This window comes from Euleptes europaea, chromosome 14, assembly GCF_029931775.1.
Source record: "Euleptes europaea isolate rEulEur1 chromosome 14, rEulEur1.hap1, whole genome shotgun sequence".
NCBI classification, from domain to species: Eukaryota; Metazoa; Chordata; class Lepidosauria; order Squamata; family Sphaerodactylidae; genus Euleptes; species Euleptes europaea.
The window spans coordinates 517,678-540,211 of NC_079325.1; the positions used below are offsets into that span (position 1 = coordinate 517,678).

General features: G+C 55.1%; 2 protein-coding genes across 2 annotated transcripts in view; both read left to right on the plus strand.

The window, feature by feature from the left end:
* The window catches only part of ARCN1 (archain 1), a 281,523-nt gene that overhangs the window by 159,058 nt on the left and 99,931 nt on the right, over positions 1-22,534 (plus strand). The gene's annotated exons all lie outside the window — the stretch shown is intronic.
* LOC130487327 (T-cell surface glycoprotein CD3 epsilon chain) lies at positions 1,787-10,141 on the plus strand. Its single transcript, XM_056860818.1, has 7 exons — positions 1,787-1,802; positions 3,399-3,515; positions 5,282-5,314; positions 8,027-8,221; positions 8,442-8,609; positions 9,743-9,789; positions 10,085-10,141. The coding sequence occupies exons 1-7, from the start codon at positions 1,787-1,789 to the stop codon at positions 10,139-10,141; spliced, it is 633 nt and encodes a 210-aa protein (XP_056716796.1).

Genomic DNA, 22,534 nt, shown 5'->3' on the forward strand with positions numbered 1-22,534 from the left:
TGCATACTGCGCCACCGACTTAGTCCCTTGGCGCAGTTGCATCAGGGAGGCTTTAGCCCGCTCACCCAGAGTCGGGTCCTCAAAACGGTTTCGGAGTGCTACCATGAACTCGTCCAGGGTTCGCAGCACCGGCGAGCGGAGTTCATACTGCAACACCATCCAGGCAGCCGCCTCCCCTTGCAGTAAGGAAGCCACGTACTGCACCCGGGACTCCTCAGAAACGAAGGTTCGGCCTTGTTCCCGCATAAAAATGTCTACTTGGACCATAAAAAAGGTCAACTGGTCTCCCGACCCGTCATACGTGACTTTCAGGTCCCGACGGGCCGGGGGGGCAGGGGTTGCGGGCGGAACTACCGGCGCCCCGTCTGGGGGAGCACCGGCTGGAGGTTGCAACTTCAGCGCATCTAGGGTCGTGGCCATCTCACCCATTACGCGTTGCATGGTCTCCATCTGCTCCTGCATAGCCCGGCGGTCTTCCTGCCACTGCTTTCGTTCTTCCTCCATGAGGGCCTCTTTGCGGGCCGGGTCCCCTTCGAGTCCCGTGCTGGGGAAGGCCAACCGGCGATCCTTCGCCGCAGTCCGCGAGAGCGACCAGCCCTTGGGAGAGTCCAGCCAATAAGTAAGCCCCCGGGGACGTTCGTCCCGATCTTGGTCGGGGGCGCGACCCTTCGGTTTCTTTGGCTTGGCTCCCTCCTCCTTCGGGTCCGGCTTCTCCGGCTCGTCCGGTTCCTTGGGGGCATCGGGGTTAGGGGTGGTGTCCTCGTCGGCTGACATTCTGTCCAAAGCGGTACAGCTGCAGTCCGAGAGGCAAAGGACTTGCAACTTAATGTGAGAGATCCCCCTCTCTGAGTTTGCTTCTCCAAATCAGTTGCTCAGACGTTGATACAGAAACAATAGATTTATTGAAGCCTTCAGGAGATGAGACAGGCACAGGTAGAAAGTTGCAAGTGAGGGGCTATACGGGTTTACAGAATATATTGACTCCAGGGCACTGGGGCACTGGGGTTCACACTTATTGTTATGGGAAGTTACAAGCTTGGCATAATACAAAACATCAGACGGATCCCAGGAAGTCTGGTGCGGCTATCACACTTCCAAGGCCGCACCGGCCTGAGGGAGTACTGGCAGGAAGAACAGCGGGGGGGAAGATACATGGGCCATCAGGCCTGGCGCCTGAGACCAGAAGGTGTGAACTGCTTTTACGAGTTCACTGATAACACCGCAGGTGATGGAAAGCAGAGACACAAAGACAGAGACCCTCACAGGGTGTGCCCTGATAGGGACAACTTCACCTGCATTTTTGTGTACTGTCCGTCCTGCTTTTAACATGTATTTAGTTATTCACCTTTATAGTCTGCTTTTCTCATTGCAGCTCAAGGTGGATTACACAGTATAAGTCAATGCAGTCAATGGGACAAGACATCTAATAAGCAGTGTAGTAGGGCTAGGATTTCAGTGATCCTAGACCGAGCACAGAGTATTAGACATAGAATCCTAGAAGGGGCTATACAGCCATTTAGTCTGACCCCCTGCTCAATGCAGGATCAGCCTAGAGCAGTGGTTCCCAAACTTTTCAGGCAACTGCCCCCTTAGTTCCACAAACTCAACCCCAGCGCCCCCCTACCCTATCCAACAACACAGTTGAAGGGACCCATCTCTTAGCAACCCTCTGCTGCCCCCTTGCCTCTTAGTGCCCCCTTAGGTAATCCCACCGCCCCCCAGGGGGTGGTACTGCCCACTTTGGGAACCACTGGCCTAGAGCATTCCTGACAAGTGTTTGTCTAACATGTCTAACATGACAAGTTGGGGACCCACAAGGACTTTCCCCCCCTTTCTGTCTCCTCCCTGACTCTTCCATTTCCCTGGCAGCCTCTGTAGCCTCTCCCCTTTTCCTGCTTCCTTCTCTCCTTAACACCCACCAGCCGATCTCCATTTCTCTCTACCCCCTTTTCTTCAGCTTGTGGAGCCTGCAGGCACCTTTGGGATTTTGAGATGAGGTGGGGAGCGCCCCCCCCCCAAAAAAAAATGGCTGCCACAAGAGGTGGAAGCAAAACCAAAATGGCTGCTGCTAGAGGCAGGGCCAAATGCAATACCTCCCTTCTTGCTTTGCAAAAGAGTTGCAGGAGGGGAATAAAAAGGAAATGAAAGAAAGCCGGGAGAAGCAGGAGAGGCAATAAAAGGAAAGGAATACTGGCTCATCTCCAGACTACAGAGATCAGTTCCCCTGGCGAAAATGAATGCTTTGGAGGGTGGACTGTATGCCATTGTACCCCACTGAGCTCCCTGCCCTCCCCAGGATCCACCCCCAAACCTCCAGGAGTTTCCCAACCTGGATCTGGCAACCCTCCCCCCCCCCACATCCCCTGCTGGTGTCCTGGGGGACCTGGCAACCCTGCCACACTGGGGCTTGTGGGGGTGCTTTGCCTTTTCTGTTCCATGGATGCCTACGGGCCACGCCATGTTTTTTTGCAGGCATCCCTTTCTGCCGGCTCTAGGGGGGCGTTTCCTAGGCTGGAGGGGCTTATGGAGCCGACTAGCCCCCACCATGTCCCCAGGAACACTTCTTTCTGCCTCCGTGTAGCTGGTGCACCACCAGTGTATCTCCAGCAGCCAGCCACAGCAGAGCTTCACTGGTGGCCAGCAGCCACGGCCCCACTCCGAAGCATTATACCACCGTCGCTCCAAAGTATGCCAGTGTGACAGCTAGTCAGCTCCTTGAGTGCTTATGCCCCCCACCCCAGGATCGCTCTGGTGGTTGATTCCCATGTCTATTGTAAGTTTAATCCTGCTGTTACTGCTTTGTCTTCTGCTTCTGTAATTCCATTTTCTCCATTATGATATTTCATCTTTGTCCTTTTGCATTGGTTTTCTGTCTTTTGTAATCCTAGTCCTATTGCATTGTTTATGGGATGTTTTAGGCTGTTGTCCCTGGACAGTACTTGGATGGGAGACCAGCACGGAAGTCCAGGGTTGCTATACAGAGGCAGGCAATGGCTATCCATCTCTGAGCGCCTCTTGCCTTGAAAACCCCATGGGGAGAAGTTGCCGCTACTTGGTTGTGACTTGATGGCACTCCATTATGCGTTATTAGGCTGCCTGATTACATGGTTTCCATAAGGAAGCCAATACATAAACCAGCTCCAGAGACGCCTGCAGAGCAGTCGGTGTTAGCTGCCAACTCTGCTGGTTTTGCAGAGGGGAGGGCCCTGGCCCTTCCTCAGGGGCCCCGGAGGCTGCACAGGGCAGGCCTGCGTTGCCTCTGGCAGGCTGATCGGAAGCCGTTTCGCACACCTCCACTTCCTGGCAGGGCTCATTCTTGAGCGCTTTCAACGTCATTGCACTGACTTGCGAGGATCAGCAAAACCAGTTCACTGAAAAGCTTCCTTTCCTCTTCTCAGGTGCACAGTGGCTCGGACCGGGTGCGAAGGCTCTGCACCAACATCAAGAAGGAACGGAAAGCATAACGATGCACTTCAGGATCACCGTTGGCACCTTCGCCCTCTTGCTCTGTTTGCGTGAGTACCGGGGGAAGGGTTGGGCCGCTAGAACGAGCAAAGAATATTCGAAAAGGCCCATGGTGGTCTGCGTCGGCCCGGCTCTGTGGTTCCCAGCCAGAGCTAGTGAGATACTCCTGGAAAGCTCCCCAGCTGGGCATAAAGAAGTGTGAGGAGCCCCTCCTCCCGGGCCCTTTGTCCCCAGAAACTGGCAACTGGAGGCAGAGCGTCTGTGGACGTGGAAGGGGTCCCCCTGCGCAGGCACAGAGCATCTCCTCCGTGCTGGAATCCCTTTCGAAAGATGCCAGTGCCAGAAGGCACCGCTGCACCGTGTGGCAGCAGGCACTGCACGTGAATTAGGTGTTGTGTGAGGGAAAGAAGGTCTTTGTGCTGAATGGAAGAGCTGCCTGAGAACGGCCCCTTCCCCTCCACCCTCCCACTTGGAGCCAGCGGGTCCGGCGTGGATCTTTCCCCCAGTGGGTGTCGGTCGCTTGTGAATACAGAGCAAGGGCTGCCCCAGGGGGTCTGTGGGGCTGGAGGGGGCAGTGGCCACTGCCTCCCGAACCAGCCAGGGCCCCTGCCCTTGCTGAGTGACTGGAAGCGAGTCCTTGAGGCATTGGGGTAGCTTTTCAAAGGATGGGGCCCCTCCCTGAGTGCAGAGTGAGGCAAGGGGTGGGGGTTGGTATCAGGGTGAGGCCAGGGTCTCCCCAGGCAGACCACTTCTGCAAACCAGTCAGCTCACTTCTCTCTTGCCCCCTCCCCACCCCATGCACAAGGGGGTGGCCTGCCTGACCCCTCCCCCTGCACTTCCGTCTGTGTCAACAAGTGATCAGTGCGGAGACAAGCGGAAATTCAGAGTGTGCACCCAGCTTCCCTTCCCAAACCAAGTGTGGGTTCCCCCAGAACTAGAGATACCGAGGGAGGCGGTCTTACGGCCAGGAAGCAATTTTCCTCCAGGCCAGATTGGCCAGAGATCCTGGAGGGTTGGTGGGGTTTTTTTGTTTTTTGCCATCTTCTGGACATGGAGTAGGTATCGGTGGGAGTGTGAGGGGGAGGTAGTTGTAAATTTCTTGCATTGTGCAGGGGATTGGACTAGATGACCCTGGTGGTCCCTCCCAACTCTATGATGATTCTATGATTCGGAGCCAGTTTCCTAGTGAAGGATTCTTCCCCCCTCACCAAGAGGCGCAGCTGCTGCTACCTGAGCTGCTCCACAACCAAGGCCCAGTTTTCTGTATGGACGGACAGACGGCCTTTGAATGCCGGCTCTCTGGCATGAAGTGGTTTGATGATTTGGCTGCCGCAAGACCGGGGTGTGGGGAGGGGAAGAAGCTCAGCCGGTCTGTCCTGCCACAGAGTCTGTCCCCCAAAGCAGCTGTTTTCTCCAGGGCAAATGCTCATTCCTGAAGATCTCCAGACTCCTCCTTGAGGTTGGCAACCCTCCTTGGAAATGAGGTCTTGCTGTGCTGCCCTGTCGTGGAGGGGGTTGTATGAATTCCCCAGGTACCCCAGAGTGGGAGGTTGAGCATGAGCCGTGAGGGCGAGCCCCTTCCCTTGGGGCTGGGCACCCACGTGCCAGGGTTGTGGGGTCAGAAAGACCCACTGGGGGCTGGTGGGCAGCAGAGCCTGCTTCGGGGCTGCAGTAGCCACTCGGCCTCCCATGGGTTTCAAGCACTGGGCATTTTGAAGGGGCCAAGGTGGGCCTGCTTTGCTGTGGGCTCCCCCCCCCCCCATCCCTCACCACTCCAGGTGGCCGTCTGCTGACTGTTCCCATGTTCCCTTCACAGCCAGCCCTGGGCGGGGACAGGAGAGCAACAACAGTAAGTGAGATCCTTCTACCACTTCCACAGAGGGCTTTCAAGGGCTCCCACCCAGTTCTGCGGGTTGTTTGGGGTTGGGATGGAGTAATTGGGGAGTGGGGGCATGCACAGAGGCTGCCTGGGTTTCCATTGGTGTTGGGAGAGAGGCCAGGTCTCCTGCCCTCTCCCAGCTCTCCCTACCAGTGCTCAACTGGTCGGTGGGGGGGGGAATGGGGAAAATGGGGGAGGGCGTCATTAGCAACCCTAATCCTGTTGCGTTGTTTATTGAATATCCCATCTGTCGATGGTATTGACTATCTCTGTGTAATCCACCTTGAGTCCAAGTGAATAAGGCAGACTATAAATCAATCGATATGTCGTCTGGCATGGCCCAGAAGTGATCATGTTGGGCAGCGCTCTAGCATTTGTCATAAACTCTGTGGTTAAGCCATAGAGTTTAGAGCGAAAGCTAGAGCATCATCCCTTATGCCATGACATCACTTCCAGGTGGTGGTGGAAGTGACCTTTACCACGTCACTGGCAACATCACCACAGAAGTCTCCTGCCCATTATTGGCCTTGGGTTAACAGTCATGGGTGTTTTTCGCAATGAAACCAGCTGGTGTTGTTTCCCTGTTGCAGCTGTGGCTGTGCCCAGACAGCGACAGGTTTCCCCTGTAGTTCATCTGCTCCAATCCCCAGAAGTGCCCCCACCCCACCCCCCACGACTGCACCACCAGGGCATTTTCATTTAAAAAAAATATTTATTAAAATGTATCATAATGCAACATTTAAAAAGCTACTTTCTTAACAAACAAACATTGACCAGTACTAATAAAACCTATAACTTTCTAAATAATCACTCTCTTTATGAACCACCACCAATAGAATCTAAACTTTTAAGCGTGTTCTCCATCCTGGATATAGTGGAATTCCATATTCTATCCCATTCCTCTATGTTTTTGTTATTTTGATAGTAAGTTAATTTAATCAACACATAGATCTCCCTTACTTTGTTGAACCAACTATTTAAGCTTGGAGAGTTCGCTCCTTTCCAGCATCTGGCAAAATTTATCCTTGCTAACGTTACCATATGGAGGAATACATCAAGAAGTTTCTTATTCATAGTTGGTAAACAGTTTAACATGATTATTTCTGGATTCATGGGTATTTCTGTTTCCAGACCCTTAGATATAATTATCACATTTTCCCAATAAACTATAGCTCTGGTACACTCCCACCACATATAGTAAAAATCTGCCTTATCCCTCTTACAAAACCAACATTTATTGGTGTCTTCCTTTAAGTTCGACATTTTCTGTATACTGATGGGGAATAGATGCCACATTTATACTATTTTATATAGATTCTTTCTAATAGATAAACTTATTGAAATTTAAACCTTTTGTGATATAAAATTGTATTTACAGCAATATTAAATTGCTGATTAACAAAAATGAAAATTTAAATCACAAAAGGTTTAAATTTTCATTTTGTTAATCAGCAATTTAATATTGCTGTATCAATATAATTTTATAACGATCTGTGTACCACCTTTGCTGAATTCCCTGCTTTCAATTTTTTTAAGTCTCTAGCCCTTTTCATTGCAGAGATGTACCTTTCTCCTTATATCTCCAAGGTGTAAGAGACTTATTTGCTTCTTTTAAATGAAAGCTCATAATTCAGGAAACCTGGCACATACATTAATATAATATTATATTAGTATGATATTCAGTTGCCACTTTTAGATTGCCCCCTCTGGTAAAGGAAAGAAATGGCTGCAGTGGGGAAAATGTCTGCCTTATGGGTAGGAGTGGAAATACCTGAACTTTCCTGCCCACACAGTGGCCATCAAATGTGCTGCAATCGTTCCCAAAACTTTGGAGCAAAGCAGGTTTAGGGAAGATTGGAGAAAAGTGGCAAAACCCCGGTGGGTGCATGACTGTACCACAATGCTGTGGGGAAATAGGAAAAATCTTGCGTCCCAACAGCATAAAATCTGGGGCAAATAACCTGTGTGGAAATGGTTGTTATATTAACTATCAAAGGCGAGATATGTTTCCTGTTATAACATCTTCATTTTCTCTCCCACTGGGATGAAATTCTCTGCAATTGTTGTCTTTGCCTATGAGACACTCCCAACTAAACTGCAGGGAACTTGGTCAGATTCCCACTTTTATAAGTAATTAATGTAACAGCTCATTAATCTAAAAATGGGCGGCTTACTTGTTCAATGACTGTGAAATGCAGGGAGCCGTGGGGGGACCACCAAGGGGCTTCTGGTACAGCAGAGTAGGCGAAGGCAGAGGCAAAGCCCGTTTTCCCTGGCCTGTCCGAGGCAGGGCGAGGCATTGGGTTCATTCACCCCCCAGCCTTTGCAGACACCAGGCAGAGGGCCCGGGAAAGCCGGCTTCCTTGGTGGAGCCCCGTGTAGAGACAGAGCCCCCCCCCCCCCCGCAGACTCACGGAGGAGGGAGGCTCCTGCCTGCTCTGGATGCTCCAGTCCGGCTTTCCTCCCGTCCAGTTCTCCGAGTGGTGAGGAGCCGTTTGATAGCCCTGCCCAGCCCTGCCCCCCAAGTGGAGCCCTTCACTGATGCCCCCCCCCCCCCGAGAGTCGCGTGGAGATGGAGCATGCTGGAGAGCGGCCTCAGGGGGCCTGCTTGGGTGGGCGGGCGAATCGGGACCGTCTGGGCCGCTGGCTGCTGCTCTTCTCTGCCCCTTTGCTCCTCTGCAGGGATCACAGTGAGCATCTCTGGGGGCAACGTCACCCTCACCTGCCCCACTGAGAAGGCCGTGTGGTGGAAGAAAAACTCACCCAGCAACCAGTCATCGCCTTGGACGATAGAGAACTACCGGGGGGAGCAGCACGACGGCCTCTACCACTGTGGCTCGGCTAAGAACAGCAGGAGCATTTACCTGCAAGTCAAAGGTTTGTGCTCAAGCGCATCAAGTGGGGGCTGCGGCAGCAGCCCCGGGTGGGCGGGGGCAGGAGGAGGGGCTTACACAGGGCCTTGGCTGGGGCAAAGCCTGGGCAGCCTCAGCAGACCCCCGGGCCGGTGGGGCTGGCAAGGGAGGAGTGCTCCCTCAGGGCAGCTGCGGGCAGGGGGGGCCGTTTCAAGGCCACTGCTCTGCACCTCTGTCCTGAGCAGTGTGTCCCGGGTGTGTGGAGATGGACTTCTGGCTCGTGACGGGCATCATCGTGGCCGACCTCCTGGTCACCCTGGGAGTCCTGATCCTGACCTTCTACTGTAGCCGGAAACGGGCAGCCCGCTTTGGTGGGGGCCCTGCGGCAGGAGGCCCCCGAGCACGGCCGCGCGGTGAGTGCCCCCTCTCCCGGGGGGGAGGGGCGTCCCAAAGAGTAGGAGGGCTCTTGAAGGGGAGGCAGCTGCCATTTCTGTCCAAGAAACTGGGGGGGGGGATTGACACTGGCACAGCCCTGCACCCGAAAAGAAGTGTTGGACCCCCACAGATTGTGCCCCCTCAGGCACTGCAGACTCCGTGCCGCGAGGGCACTGAGCCCCCCCCCCAGTCTGAAGCCTGGTTTCAGCCTAGCGTTGCCAGCTCCGGGTTGAGAATTACCTGGAGATTTTGGGGGTAGAGTCTGAGGAGGGTGGGGTTTGGAGAGGGGAGGGACCAATGCCATAGAGTCCAATTGCCAAAGCGGCCATTTTCTCCAGGTGAACCGATCTCTATCTGCTGGAGATCAGTTGTAATGGCGGGAGATCTTCAGCCATCACCTGGAGGTTGGCAACCCTATTTCAGCCCTAAGGGCTTCGAAGCATCCCCTCGGCCTCTTGCCAGAATCCCGTCCTTGGATTCTGTTGCCGAGATGTGCAGAATAAGGAACGGGGGCAGCTCCCTCCCCTCCCCTCCCCTCCCCTCCCTCCCTCCGGCAGGCCCAAACCAGCATTGGACTGTCCTGGATCATTTGACCCCAGACTCCAGGGGTCGGGCCTTGAAAGGGGCCCAGGCCCTCCCATTGCAGGGCTCATCCTCTGGAAGGTGGGAGTGCATGATTTGGGTGGTCCAGTTTCATTTGAGGTGCAGAGCTTTTGAAATAGCGTCAGTGCTTGTGGTTCAATTGGGAAATAGGGAACGGCGCACAGGAGGTGCTAGAAATGAACCTCCTCCTCAAGCTGATCTGGGGGGGGGAGCCGCCACGCACTGGAGACTGCGTCCCCCTGAACTCCCCAGCGAGTCAGAAGCAGCACCAGGCGGAGTGCCCACAGCCCTGGGCAGGATGGGTGGCCCCTGCCTGAGCCAAGCTCTGCTGGTGGCGGCAACGGCAGCCCCCGGGGTTGTTGTGGCTGAGGGGAAGGGGGTCCCTCCACCCATCCATCAGGAAGCAGAGCCCGGTGAGGTTTTACAGGCGTGCAAAGAGGCGTCCGTCTCCCAGCCCCAGTCCTTGGAAAACTTGCTGGTGGAAACAACGCCTTGTCTTGTGTTGCAGGCCAGAGGGAGGACCGGCCCCCACCGGTCCCAAATCCAGACTATGAGGTAAGGGCAGGGTGGGAGAAGCTGCCATGAGAGCCGTCTCCATCCCTGGACCGAGCCCCCTTGGTGCTGGGAAGCCGGGGTGTGCGTGTGCTGCCCTCTCCCGTTTGGGCAGCAGGGGAGGCTGAGTCACTTATGCAGCTGTCTGCAGTCAGCTGGGGGGGGGGGGCTTCTGGTGCTCCCAGCATTGCTTCCCAGCTCCCACCCCCCTGGGACTACTTGCCCGTCCACCTAAGGGAGAGGGGTGGAGGCCACAGAGGGTCCTCCAGGGAGTCACGCCAGCCCTTTATTTCCGTAGCCTATCCGGAAAGGCCAGCGTGAGGTGTACGCCGGGCTGGAGCCCCGGGCCTTCTGAGGGAGAGGCCTGCTGGAGAAGTGAACCGTTCCCACCCTGATGCAGAACCTGTGACAAAAGAGTATTTCTGTCTCCTTGGGCCTTCATAAGATGTATTTTTAAAAGACCTTGTGTGAACTAAACATGTTGGTTATTGCTCAACCATTTTGGGGGGCTGCTGTGTGACTTTTGGTTCTGGCTCCAAGCACATCTGGTCCAGATGAGCAGCCCAGGCCCATTTCCTTGATGAAGAGCAAGGGACCAAGACATAGATAACATTAATGATGGGGCTGCCCACCGTTACCAAGTTTAATCGGAAGTGCTGGATAGGGTACACACAGCCCTTCCTGGCCTCGGACCCTCATGTCTGCTGGACCGCCTCTCCCCCTCTGCTCTGCTCACCTGAGCAAGGTCTCCTGCAGGTGCCAGCCTGCCAGTGGGCAAAACTAACAACTGCCCGGACGTGCACCTTCTTCTGGTGTGGCCCCAGCCCCGTGGAAGGGCCTGCCTGAGGTCAGGAAGGCACCCACGTATCTGACATTTGGCAAACTCTGTAAAGGAGAGTTGTTCCAGAGAGCGTTGTGATAAAGATGATGGGGCCACAGCATAACAGAATGCTTCAGGATGGCGCTTTAATGAAGGGAACAGGACTGTAGCCTCTGCCACTGGGATCCAGTATATACTGTCCATTTGCTATATGTATTATCCTGCATTGTTTTCTACTTTTGTAATTTCTTTCTCTGCATCACGTAACCTATTGTGTCGGATACCCTTTTGCACAGCCTCTGCTTCTTCCAATCCTGACCCGATTGCACTGCTTGTCAGATCTATCTGATCACGATGTTGGTATTACCACATCAGCACTTGGCCACAGTGCAGTGTGGCTGGCATACTCCACCAGCACCTCTTGGCGATATGGTGGTGAAGGTATCTAAGTCATCTCCCTGTGCAACCCCCCACTCCAGGATTGCACTCTTCGTTATTCTTTGTTAAAGGCCTTAAAATCATAGAGTTGGAAGGGATCTCTGGGGTCATCTAGTCCAACCACCTGCACAATGCAATAAATTCACAATTCTCTTCCCCCACACCCCCAGTGACCCTTACTCCATGCCCAGAAGATGGCAGCAAAACCCCTAATGGATCCCTGGCCAATCTGGTCTAGAGGAAAATCACTTCCTGACCCCAAAGTGGCAATTTGCATTTCCCTGGGCATGTAAGAAAGAGCCACGAGAGCCAAGCACTGACGCAGTCCTTCCTGCCCTCCCTCTCGTGAACTGCCTCAGTTCACAGAATCAGCCTTTTTGCGTTAAAGGCTGGCTCAAGTCCTCAAGCTAGTTTAGATGAGTTTCAGACAGCTCAGAGGGTGCCAGACACAGCAGTCAGTTTCCTGTTTTGAAAGGTGGCTTTGGCTTGGCGCTCTGCAAGCGGAGCAGAACCCGATTGCCTCGAGTCATTAATGACACAAGAAAACTCCCGACATTTGCAACATGGAATTCCCAGAAAGGTCAGGGTGACCCAATGATCTGAACGTCGGCTAGTGGCCGCCAACTTGGGTCACCCACCTATTTGGGCTTAAGGGGAGCCAGTGTTGATAAACAGAAGCCTGCTGGGTCGAGGGCCAAAGAGAGCCAGCGGTTCACAGAGGTTGGTGGGCCTCATGCAAAGTGTCCCTGCGTGCCTTTGATGGCCAACAAGCACCTCTGGTGCAGGCCCCAAAGGTCAGACGGCTGGCCCCGATGCTTCTTTTGGATCCGTTCGATATTCCTGTGTCAGTGATCCCACAATAGGAGAGGGAGGCAGCCTTTTGAAGGGTGTTCAGGGGGGAGCCAAGTGGGGCGCTGGAAATCCAGAGGTTCTTTGGCCTCCCTGCCTTTCTTTTCGATGTTCTCCTCTACCTCCTCCTCTGAGCGAGTCTAAAGAATGTTGATGTTGGTTCCCTGCCGTGCCAGACGACTCTGGGGACCAGATGAGAATTGGCCAACACGGCCTGCAACTAGAATGCCCTTGGAAATTGGTGGGGTTGATGTAATTGTGTGTTGTGACGCACTGCAGTAAAACAGGTAGAGGAACTAGATGAAGATGAACGGATGAACCTTTTTGCCTAAAAATCTTTCTTTTTGGGTACCTGCTATAAACTGGTTAAATAGCTTTCGGGCTGTGCTTGGTTCCTTTCAAATGGGCTTTTGCTTTTCTGTGTGGAGGACTAAAGAGATCTCTGTAAGAGCCACACACACACAAGCTAACCCTGGGAGGAAAGGTCCCTGGGCCAGCGGGTGGAAGGAGACGTGGAGTGTGCTCCCGCACCCTCCCCCCTTGAAGGAGCCCCTCGGAAAATGACACCACCTAAAAAAGTCATCCTTGCCTCCCCCCGCCCCACGTAGCTCAGCACCCCTTCTGCTGTCCCTCCACACTCTGAAGGTGCTCGCTGGAGTTCCTTCAACCCTGCACTGTAAAGGGGGTGTGTGTGTGATGGGAGGCACTACTGTTGGGGGCACAGAAAGCCCCCCTTCCCTGCTCTCTCCTTTAACATGCCTGGCAGCACCAGCAGATGACCAGAGGCAACAGTGCTGGTTTTCAGGAAGACCCCCACCCCTTGAACACGAGAGAGAAAAAAAGCTGGGTGGCATTTTGTTGCTGGTGTGCGTGTGTGGCCAGGGGGGCTGGCATCAACTCCAACCTGGGATGAGGGGAGTGGCAGAAGCGAGGCCTGCCCATCGCAGGGCACCCTCACGCTCCAGGTGACCCAGACCCCCCCCGGTTCATGTCCCCTAGAGGCCTGACCCCCTTTGCAGCCTTCAGGCAGGAATGGCCAGGTGGTTCGGCTGCCCTTGCTGGCCTGTTTTGTGGTGCGCCTTCGGCCCCCCACCCCCAGGCATACATCCCCAAGTGACCAGGGTCTTCCCCGCAGGAGGGGTTTGTGCCCTTCCTGGTAGATTTTGCAGGATCAGATAAAGCAGAAGCTGAATATGTCTGTGCTGCTGAGCCTTTGGTCTGGCAAGCAGGTGGCCTGTCGTGCCCAGCAGGGCTGAGATGGCAGACGGGGTGTGGGGGGAAGGCTTCCGGAAAACCACAGAGAGCAGAGAGGCTACAGCCAGGCGCACCCTGGAGAGACGGAGAAGCCAGGCCAAACCTGAGCTCAAGGCCCTTCCTGCCCCACAGCTGCCTGGCTGAAGGGTTTTCACTCTGAGGCCTCACCTGCAGGAGGCCGACTGGCACAGGAAGCAGCAATGGTGGCAGTGAGGGGTGGTGGCGGGGGGCGGGGCTGTGGTCTCTCCAAGGAACATTCAGCCTCAGCCCCTGCATTTGCTCACAGGATGTGGCGGGAGCCCAGTTGCAGCAGCTGCACACGGGAGAGAGAGCTGCTCACCTTCCGCCTCTATCTGCCCTCGCGCTCTGAGGAGCACACCCTCGCTTCTCGGCCCAAACTCACACAGCTCTTCAGCGGACACCTTTGGAACTGAAGCTAGCAAAGCCTTTATTGAGGAACCAGAGGGAGGGGCTACAAAGAAGCCAGGGAGGGAAGGGGAGCAGCTCCAGCTCTTTCCATTCTGTTCTCCATCAATGTATGTGAAGACCAGGTTCTCGATTTGAGATTCTTTGCAATGGAGCTCACCACGTCTCAGCCAGGAATCCTGGTCCTGTTGGGGGATGGGGGTGTCTGTTTTTCCCTGAAATACACCCCCTTTCAAAAACCACACCGCATGTTCACAGATATCCCACAAGACTTCTTAGACTTCCTCCCAAAGTCAGGGGAGGCTCCAAAGACTAGTTGCTTCCTTGTAGGACAAAGCGGAAGCACACGGGGTTGCTCCCATGAACAACTCTACCTTCCCTCTCCTGTAGATACAGGAAAGCTCAAAGCCAGGTATGGACGGGCAACCCTGTGCTGGAAGCCCACCCTCTCTACAAAGCCGGAAGACCCAGCTGGATCTGTTGAGCGGTGGAAGCTGGAGAACACTGAAAGACCAATGCTCTTTGGACATTCATAGCTGCTGCTTGAAACCTCCTCTTCTCCGGCAGCCTCCCCACAGGAAGGATGGTCAGCTGTCCAACCAAGCAGAGGCCAGCTGGAGCCGCTCGGAGCCAGGCGCTCAACAGGTCGGGGATCCGTTTCCCCTCTCACCGGCGGCGGGCCTTGGCCACTCCGATGTGGCTGTACTGCCCATTGTTGCGTTCTCCGAGAGGCTGTGGCAGGCAGAAGGGAGGAAGAGAAAGAGAAGCCCATGCTTAGCGTTCAGCCCTGCCTGCTTTCTGATGTTGTAACTCTGCCCTCCAGAAAGCAGCCAAGACCTTGGGGCAGTTCAGGCAGGCAGGCGTCACATCCCGAATGCAGCTGGCCCACTTTGGAAGATGGCATTGCTTCTCCCCAGCTGCCCTCCTGAGGATGGCCCAACAGGAGCATACCACAGCAGCCCCTGCAAGCGCCATGAGGAGAACCGGCCTCCTGCTGAGCAGGGCCAAGAGCCAGCAGAAGGGGTTGGGGTAGGAGCCCAGCGGCCCCCAGCAGGCTCCTTGTGAGTAGAGAGCTGAGCAGAAGCCTAGGGGGGAGACTGTGGGGGCAAACAAGCCCAGACCAAGCCTTGCAAGTGCTGGTGTGGGGAGGGGGTGCGCAGTGACCCTCGGTGGGGGAGAAACCAGAGGCACCTGCCAGGAGCACAAGCCCCCACTCACCTGGTAGAGCTGGTCGTGGGCCAATAGGACCTGCTTGTCGGAAGCTGCAGAGAAGGAAGGAAGAAAGGAAACCCCTGGTTAGTAGGGGCAAGCAGATCAGTCAGCTAACAGGGGGTGGTCTCTTGGCAGGCCTGGGCAGGAGGTTGGTCTCTGGGTCAGTGGGCTTGCCTTCTACCTGACATTTTTATTTTCCTGGAGCTATTTCGTCAGGACTTCAACAACAGCACACACACACACCCGCCCCCCCCCCACACACACCAGACCCTGGACCACTCCACACAGCAGTTTCACTTGCTGGACATCACGGAGCATCTCAGCAGCACGACAGACCCAAATCCCGCCACCATCTTAGCAGACCACACCTCCCACTGTCTGTAGCCAATCCCTGGGAAGCAACCACATTTGTTCCGGCAGAGAGGGACCCTCACCCAAAGGCAGCCTTAAAACCACAGTGTGCACCCAGGGACCCCAAGAAGAGGGCTGACAAGGCCAGGCAAAGGCCTGTGGACAAGAGAACACCCTGGAGGTCCGGCTCCAACTAAAAGCATCTGTGTGCTATATAGCACCCCCCACACCCAGATGGACCACACCTCGTCCGTAGGCCTTCCCGTCTTCCCCAGCAGTTCCCCGCTCTAGAACCTGTAACGGAGACACTCGCCTGGGCCCAGATCTGCAACCACCTCCAGTGCCAATATGGCCCAGGTAGGCTAGAGGACTGAAGAGTGCCCACCCTCCAAAGAGGAGGTCTCCACCATCGGCTTCTACTTCTGCTCCCAAGGGATGAATGCCACCATCCGTCCAGAGTGCCCTTCTGCTCTACAGAGGACAGGTGCCAGGCAGGAGAATACACAACCACAACGGGGGCAACAATCACCACATGTTCCTCTCCTGCCCCCCTGCCAGTCACCAGTCACCCACCCAAGACACACCAAGGCACAGCCCAGGGACACACAGCCAGAGTCGGCTTTGCTTGTGTTAACCTGGGCTTCAGCATGGCTGACACCTTTCTTAACCGCTGCAGCTTCCACACAGTGATGATTCTCCACAGCGCTCTCATGGCCCATGCCAAGGCAGATGGGCCACAGCCATCTCTCCAAAAATGCAGGGGACTGATCCTGCACGTGGCGGCAGCCCCAGGTCTCCAGCCCTTTTTGTTACAGAAACGTGTCTTTCCCCTTGAATCTCCACGATGAAGAGGGCCAGAGATGTCCTTTTTAAAAATATAAGCTGGGAGTCCAGAGGACTTGGTGAATGGGTTATTATAACCTTATCATGCCAAAGTGATTAGTCAATTTCTTATTTTTTTAAGCTTGGAAAAATCCCTGGTGGTGCATGGCACACCATTCTCCCGAGTCTCGTTTCAGGGGCAGTCTCATGCGTGGTGCAGCCCACCTCCCACCCCCAGCAAAGGCCTCACCGCCCCCCTCTCACCTCGAGAGAGCCAGCCGGGCTCCTGAGCAGCAAGACACCACACTGCCACCACCAGGAACGCCGTGGCGATGACTTCGGCTGCCACCATCCCGATCACCACGGCAGAGTTCAGCTGGACACAGTACTGGCACACTGTGGCAAGAGAGAGCACTGAGCATGCACCCAGAACGTACAGCCCCGAGTCAAGCCTTAGTCCAGAACATGCTTCTGAGCATGTGCAGACTGCCTGTCCCTCGCTGCTGGGGATGGGTGTGTAATTTTTCCCCATTTACAATTTGTTCCGAGAATAGGGTTGCCAACCTCCAGGTACTAGCTGGAGATCTCCTGCTATTACAACTCTTCTCCAGCCAATAGAGATCAGTTCCCCTGGAGAAAATGGCCACTTTGGCCATTGGACTCTATGGCATTGAAGTCCCTCCCCTCCCCAAACCCTGCTCTCCACAGGCTCCGCCCCAAAAACCTCCCGCCGGTGGAGAAGAGGGACCTGGCCACCCTGTCCAAGAACGGTCTCGCCTCCCCGCCTTGTTGGAATGGCGCCCCTCCCCCTCTCCCCTCGCCTCTGCCCTGCTGTGTGCTCAAGCTGGGCTCTGGGCCACAGCCGCTGTTGCTGCCAGCCTGGACAACCCAGCCCCCTCAGCCAGGGAGCAGGGCAGAATCCCCCCCCCTCATTTCAGTGCCTTCCTCAGGTGCTCTCTCCGGGATGCCTCCTCGTGCCACACCCTGGGCAGCCAGGGTGCAGCACGAGGAAGAGTCTGCCAGGCATGGGGAAGGGCCAACCTCTGCCCACTGAGCTCCCCAGCTGGGACTCCAGCTCTGCGGGGGGGGGGGGGAGAGAAAACAGCCCCGTTGGTTCTGTTGCCTCTTTGCCTCTTGGTTTCCGTGAGCTCTAAACCCCGGCCAGGAGCCAGGCAGGCAGAAAGGTCCCACAGAAGTCATTGGTTTTTTAATTTGTTTTCGTTCTAACAAAACAGAAATGAAAACAGACTTTCATTTTTAAAATCGACAGAAAGGAGTCAGCACCAGTTTCTCCCACCAGGTATCTGACTTCAGGCTTTGGTGTTAAGACCCAGCTGGAGCCAGCGGACTGGACAGCTCAGAACTGTATCCTGCTGACAAAACCCCAGCCCCAAGCCCAGCGCTTCCCTTTGCGAGAATTTCATCCATGCAGGGAACTGTTCAGGAGACGGCCTTCAAACACGAGATGGCAGTCAAACAAGCCAGCCAGCCAACCAACCAACGTGAGGCTCTGGTTTAAAGCATCTGCACCCCCCATTCCTGCCGCCCCCTCCCCCTCCCTCACAGTGCCCTGCCCCTCCCCACAGCCACTCTGCAGATCCCCTGTTGAGTCCCCTGAACCAGGAACTGCCCGCATCACGCTTGGAATGGGCACAGTATCATACAGGTGAATCGCAGGGAAGGAGGAGCCCTTCCGGCTTTCTATGTGGGGGAAACGCCCCCATGTGGAAGAAAGAAGCCAGCATGTGCATACTCGCCAGGAGGTCTCAGGCCATGACTTCCATTCCACTGCTGTGTAGGGCACGCTGCTGATTTCAGTGGGCCCAGGGCGTCCCTGGTGTCGGTTTGTGCCCACTGGGAACAAGAAACCCCAAAGAGAAGCCCTCCAGGGGGAAACGTAACAGCCAACCCTTGACCAAATGGCCTCCCTTTCTGACTTCTTATTTCCAGCACGCACAGGGTGCAAGATGACTCCAGGCCCTCTGGGCCCACTGACACCAGCCACACACACCCTGGGCAGGATTCGAATGAAGAGGCCTGCAGATCGTGGCCTGAGAGATCTCTCCCCGCTCCACCCCCGCTTTCTGTTTTGGGGCATCCAGGCTGACAAATAGTTCTGGAGAACTGAAAAGCTCACAGAATGTCTTTTGGATGGTCTTAATAAAAGGCTTTTCATGGCTTTTACTTCTGGACACCAGGGTTGTGACTGCCTGGGACGACCCTGTTCCGTGGTGAGGAAAGAGGGGCTCACGCACTGTGAAAGTACAGCTGCAGAGACACCATTGCCGTCTCGTTGTAGCACTGGTAGAGGCCTCTGGGGTCATCCGCAGCCGAACCTATAGAGTGTTCGGTTTTATCTGAGTGGCTTATGTTGTGGCCATCTTTGGCCCAGACCACCACTTTGCCATGTTTTCCCATTGGGCAGGACAGGACGACGCCGTTTCTTGTATGCTTCACCTGGATGTGAAAACCTGCAAAGAAAACAGGAGGAAGATAACACAGGAGGGAGAGGGGAAAAAACCCACTTCCCAACAAGACCACAGGGGCCTGCAGGGCCAGTGTTCGACGTGGGCTCAGATGGCTCTCAGGAAGGAGCCACCGTTCCTTCGTGGCTATCAAAATAGGAGCGTGTAACACCCCAGCCAGCCCCAGCCATGCGTGGCTCGTGGCGTGGCAGGAGAGGGCCAGGCTGAGCAGGAGCCCTGCAGCGGCTGCAGAATTCTGCTTCATCGGGGGGGGGTATCGTCACTCTGCTGCTTTGTGTCTCTTAGGGCCCACCTGAGCACCTTTGGGCAGCGCACTCCCAACCATGAGGACTTACAGAAATGCCACGCTGAAGGCACTAGGACTTTCCTCCCAGGAAGTGCCCTGGCTCAATGGCCGTGCCTTCCATCCTAGGTGCAGGGCTTTGGCGAGGGGATCACATCACTCTCCCGCCCCCTTCTTCCCACCACTGCAGGGCTCACGGTTCTTGGGAGGGGGGGATTTACAATGGAAAAACTGAAATGCTAAAAATGGTTTTGTCGATGGCAGTTCTTAAGAGAGTGGGATACCTCTGCGGAATCATAAATGAGACAACACATTGGGGGGGGAGGGGTGGCTTCCCTCCGAGCAGTTGTCTGCCAGATGGAAGAGAGCAAAGACGAGGGTCTGCCAGAGCCGCTGACTCCCACCCTCAAGCAGGTCTGAGCCCAAAGACATTCTAGTTTACAGCCGGGATCAGCAGGGCTGCCTTTCCGATGGCATATTGAGAGGGCCGGTACCTTGGTCAGAGTTTCCAGCGATGACAATGCCTGAGAAAGAGGGAGAGAGATGGAGAGACTGAGAAGCAGCAGCGCAGCTCCAGCCACAAGGAGAGGCAGGGGTCCAGGCCATGGCTTGGTGGGCCTGGACCCAAGCCTGGACCCAGGAGCACATTGGAAAGGATCTTTGCCAGCCCTGGAGAGGATCATGGGCCAGTGGGGTTCACGGCAACTGATGTAGGTGGCTGTGAAAGGCCATCAGGCAGATCCAAAGATGGACTTCTCTCCCAGGCTCCTGGTCATGACAGCTAAATGGAACATCCACCCCCCAGGGACAATGTGCCACCAAAGACCCATGGCTGGGGATTGGGGACTCCTGCTGCATGCCCTGATTGCGGGCTTTCCAAAAGTATCAGGCCAGCCTCTGCAGCTGCGGGATAAGCATGGAGTAGGGGCCACTGGGTGTGTGTGTGTGGGAGGCAGTTGTGAATTTCCTGCATTGTGCAAGGGGTTGGACTAGATGACCCTGGTGGTACCTTCCAACTCTATGATTCTATGATTCTACGTGGCTGGCCAGCATGGCCCCACAGGAGTCGAAAATATAAAATTGCTTTGAAAAAATGATAATGAAGGGACTAGTGAGAAGGAGCCCTGACCTGGATGGCCCCTGGTCTCGCCAGTTCTCAAAGGTTAAGGAGGGTCACCCCTGGTTAGTAATTGAATGGGAGGCCACCGAGGGATACCAGGGTTGTTGTGCAGAGGAAGGCAACGGCCTTGAAATTGTCTCTTGCCTTGAAAACTCCTAGAGGGGATCGCCATAAGTCGGCTGCGACTTGACGGTACTTTACACACAGAAGGAAGTTGAGAAGGGAAGTCTAGAGGGTCAAACACTTAGATGGTGAAACACTTAGATGGTGCTTAAAATGATGAAAACGGCTCCAGAAACGTATGAGGCAGCAGCTCCAGAGCATGCCGGCCTAGCCCACGAGGGAAGGCAGCCGTGCAAGATCAGGAGACCACTGTGAAAGACTTGCTTGAAGGAGGAGGACAAAAAGGAACACCAACTCTGACTAGACAAATGCTAACTGGCTAAGGAGAAAAAACAGGTTGATTGGCATATTCTGAAACACCCAAACAAACAATAAAATACACCAGAAGCAGGAAACTAACCGAGGAGGTAGTTAGGCTGTTAGACCACAGAGGAGCGGAAGGTGTACTGAGCGCGGGGTGGGAAGACCACAGAGAAGCTGAAGGCGTTCTTTCCATCAGCCTTCCCTGAAAATCACTCAGGACGGTGAGAACCACAAGAGGTCCCAAAAGATCTCTCTCAATTGGGTGAGGGGGCACTAATGCAGCAACGAGTTCAGAATGGAGAGTGTGAAGTGATGCACCTGGGAGCCATGCTGTCCTCGTCACTCCAACAGATGCTGACAGGGTCTGAACTGGCTGGAACTGACAGGCTGTGGTGGCCAGCTCACTGGAAAAAATGTCAACTCACCAAGCTGCCCCAGGCGAAAAGGCAAACTCCGCACTGGGAGATATCAGGGGAAAGGGCTGGGAAGGAGACTGCCAGGTGTCCGAATGCCCCACATTTGCAATGCTGTGTCTGGTTTCCTGCTTGGCTCCTGCAGACCAGCAGGAGGGGGGGAAAGCTGAAGCTGATGGGGCTTTCATTTAAGGGGAAAGAACTGGGTGTGTGTGATAGAGGTGTATGACATCCGTGCAGGGTGTGGAGAAAGGCGGTGGAGATTTCTCCCCATCTTGCACAGTACCCAAAGAAACTGAGCAAAGGCACCATATGTGCTTCTTCATGCAAAGTGCCATTCACTCATGGAGCTCACTGCCCCAAGGTGTGTTGGCAGCAGCAGCCCGAGCAAGGGGGGGGCTGATGCTGGGGGCCCAGCAGCCGCACTGAGCAGCCATTTTCCCCACAGGGTAGGCCCGGGAGCAGTGTACCCGATGCCTGGGGTTTGCCTGCGAAATGCAAGCCCACAGGGGCATTTCAGGTGGGGAAAATGACAAGTGGACAAGGGTGGAACCCCCTGTGCCCCCATCTGCACACGCATGCCTGTCATTGAGAAGGAATAACCACTTAGGGCGCCCAGCATCCTACCCAGCTTAGCTCTTTGATGGTTTTAAACGGGAAGCAGAAGGATGGAGTCCAGCAATGGCCATTAACCATGAGAGCCAATCCGCCATGAAAGGCAGAACACCTCAGAACACCTGCGGCTTGGAGGCCAAAGGAAGAGGGGGCTGCTGCCTGCAGGAAGCCATGCTTGTGGGCCCCCTGGAGAGCTCTGGTTGGCCCCCAGAGAAAACAGGATGCTGGCCTGGCCAAGTCCCCTTTGCCTGCTTCTGCTCTTATGTCCAATAGCCACCCCTCTGCTCTGGGCTGGTTCTGGCCCAGGTGCTGCTCTCTGTTAATCTGTTCAAGGTTTTCCGTGGGGGGTGGGGGAGGACGTCTGTAGGACTTGCTGTTTTCAGAACGAAACACAGAATGCCGGTGCAGGAGAGGGCTCTGTCTCCCACGTATGCTGGCGGCTTCTGAGACACGCACACTTTCAGGAGCTTTTTTGAAGTACAGGTACAGGTGAAAGGAAAGAAGGAGAGGAGACACACACACACACTGCTGCTGGAAAGTAGTGTGCTTTCCCCCCAGCAAGGCCTTCCTTCCCCACCCTTGGTCCCCCTCTAGGGTTGCCACCGCTTGAGGAGGGCAGAGTTTGTGGAATTGATGCAATGCCATGGAGGCCCCCCCTCCAAAGCGACCCTGTCCTCCAGGGGAAGCCTGGAGATCCCCTGTAATCCCAGGAGATCTCCAGGCCCTTCCTGGAGGCTGGCAGCCCCATCCCTCTTGCCTCCTCCCGGTGTTGCTGCATCAACCTGCTGCCTCTGCCCACACCATGGCTTGTCAGGCAGTCAGACCCTACCTTGGACAATCAACGCAAGGACCGTCACGCCCAGGAGATGCTGACCGCCGCCCATGCTCTTTCTTCGCAGCACTGGCTACGGCCTCCCTTGTCCAGAGGGAAATGACCCTTGGTGCAACAGCAGAAAAACCCCAAGTGGCAGACGTTGCCGGCTGCCAACTGGAGCTGGGAGAGGAGAGCAGCAAGGAGGCTTTTCTGAAGTCAGCAACAGGAAGCTGGTGGGGAGGAGGGCATCTCGCTCTCTCGCTCTCCCTCCCCTGCACAGAGAGGTACATGTCTGTGTAGGCTGGAGAGAGAAAGAGAAACAATATACATCATCGATTCTAAAGAACTCTTACCTCAGAAAATTGATTTGACTCACCATTTCTTCCTACCCTTAAAAAAGCAAACTTGAACTTACTGGA

Bases quoted from the DNA above. Each gene is read 5' to 3' on its own strand.
- LOC130487327 (XM_056860818.1), top strand. The intron at 8,222-8,441 runs GTTTGTGCTCAA...TGTCCTGAGCAG, and splicing joins CATTTACCTGCAAGTCAAAG to TGTGTCCCGGGTGTGTGGAG. The intron at 9,790-10,084 runs GTAAGGGCAGGG...TTATTTCCGTAG, and splicing joins TCCCAAATCCAGACTATGAG to CCTATCCGGAAAGGCCAGCG.